Source organism: Palaemon carinicauda, chromosome 15 (assembly GCF_036898095.1).
Source record: "Palaemon carinicauda isolate YSFRI2023 chromosome 15, ASM3689809v2, whole genome shotgun sequence".
NCBI classification, from domain to species: domain Eukaryota; kingdom Metazoa; phylum Arthropoda; class Malacostraca; order Decapoda; family Palaemonidae; genus Palaemon; species Palaemon carinicauda.
This window is the reverse complement of record NC_090739.1, coordinates 136,508,114-136,510,517: the sequence shown is the minus strand read 5'-3', so window position 1 is coordinate 136,510,517 and position 2,404 is coordinate 136,508,114. Positions and strand designations below refer to the sequence as shown.

The following is a 2,404-nucleotide window of genomic DNA, read 5'->3' as shown; positions in this document are numbered from 1 at the left end:
ATGGACGCTCCCGTAATTACTGAACAGTTTTATCCGTCTGTAATTAAAACTCTTTTATTGAGATTTAACAAATCGTATATTGGTTACGGTTAACAAGGTGATTTTTTAATATTGTCCAAATATTTCTTTTTTTTAGGTAATATATGTAATACCGTATATGTATCCTGATTTATCTTTAAAATATAATAACTAATTAAAACTAATCAAGAAAAAAACGAGCATCTATAAAGGCTGACAGCAGTGTTTTTTTCTCAATAAATGACAATAAGTGAAAAATACTATTTCATTAAATAAAATCAAAATATCTCAGCATTCATTTAGGTAATACAATTCGGGATAAGCTACCTAAGATCTAGTCAATCGCCCGCTAGTTTTGTTTTAGAATTGAGGTCATATACTACAGACTTCGTTGAAGAGAAACAGTATACACACACACACATAAATATATACATATATATATATATATATATATATATATATATATATATATATATATATATATATATGTCTTACTTATAACTGTAATCGAACAGTTTAACATGTTTTTTCAAAAAGGCCCATAAAAGAAACACAGGAAATATAAATAAATCACACTATTTTTCACTCAATAAACATCGACCCTCTTCAGGATGTAAAGTAAAAATGAGGAATACAGTGGAGAGTGACGGTTTATATACGAAAGCAAAAGGGTGTGTTCAATTGTTCTATAGTTGTTATTATTGCTGGAAGGATTAGCCAAATTTAATTACATCCAGGTGCGTCTTCTTATTGTTGAGCCGCTCGGAGGAAGTCTTGACCTCTGATGCATGTCTGGTGATCGGTCTCCATGGATTATATATATATATGTGTATATATATATATATATATATATATATATATATATATATATATATATATATATTACATATAAACACACACAGAAACGCATATGCATACACACACACACACACACACACATATATATATATATATACATATATATATATATATATATTACATATAAACACACAGAAACGCATTTACACACACACACACACACACACACACATATATATATATATATATATATATATATATATATATGTATATACATTGTGTAGATATATATAAGTATATATATTTATATATATGTATATATATAGATATATATATATATATATATATATATATATATGTGTGTATATATACTGTATATATACATATCTATCTATGTATATATATATATATATATATATATATATATATATATATATATATATATATATATATATATATATATATATATATATCGTTCACGCTAAGCTCTCCCCGTCAACAGCATTTTCGGAAAATATCTTTATTACAGCCCATTGCTTTAACCATTTGAGCAAAAATTCAACGACTTAAATAGAAAAACTAAACATCTATCTATAGACAATAGAAGTCCGAAATGTTAATGGCAAGTTCTTCCAACTGAGTAAATTTAACAATCTTAATTATAAGTCACAGGTGAAATTTCTAAGGTCTTGGAGGTTTTAAACACCTGTGTTACCATAGGGATAGAAAGAATATTGAATGATAAGGATAGAAAGAGATGATTGAATGAGTGGGATAGTAAGAGAGGATTGAGTGGTAGGGGTAGAAAAAAATATTGAATGATAAGGATAGAAAGAAGATTAAATGATAGGGATAGAGAGAGAGAGAGGATTGACTGATAGGGATAGAAAGAGAGGACTGGCTGATATGGATAGTAGTATTGAGTGATAATGATAGAAAAAGAGGATTAAATGATAGGGATAGAAAGAGAGGATAGAGTGATAGGGATAGAAAGAATATTGAATGATAGGGATAGAAAGAGAGGATTAAATGATACGGATAGAAAGAGAGGATTGATTGATAGGGATAGAAAGATAGGGATAGAATGATAGGATTGGGTGATAGGGATAGAAAGAGAGAGTTGGGTGATAATGATAAAATAATAGGATCGGGTGTAAAGTGTAAAGGATTGGTTTGTTTTGTCTACCACTGGAAAATGCAAAATTTGAATACATATTCAAAAAGAAAAAAAGAAAATAAAAAAAAATCAAATTCAGTTTACTTTAAAAGGATTAAAAATGCAAAGAAAACTAAAATTACGTAGCCTACAATTTATATCAATACATCATCAGTGAATGTAAATAATAATAATAATAATAATAATAATAGCGAATTGACTGGTTTTATAATAATAATAATAATAATAATAATAATAATAATAATATTAATAAAAATAATAGCGAATTGACTAGTATCATAATAATAATAATAATAATAATAATAATAATAATAATAATAGGAAATTGACAGGTTTACTTAAAAATAATAATAATAATAAATTTAGTGGTTTAAAATAATTAAAATAATAATGAAATAATATTAAAAACAA

General features: G+C 25.7%; 1 protein-coding gene across 1 annotated transcript in view; it reads left to right on the top strand.

Annotated features, from left to right (window-relative positions):
• The window catches only part of LOC137654194 (uncharacterized), a 3,860-nt gene continuing 1,456 nt past the window's right edge, over positions 1-2,404 (top strand). Inside the window, exon 1 of the mRNA XM_068387833.1 lies at positions 1-39. Within this exon, the coding sequence (XP_068243934.1) occupies positions 1-39 (39 nt within the window). The remainder of the gene's footprint in view (positions 40-2,404) is intronic.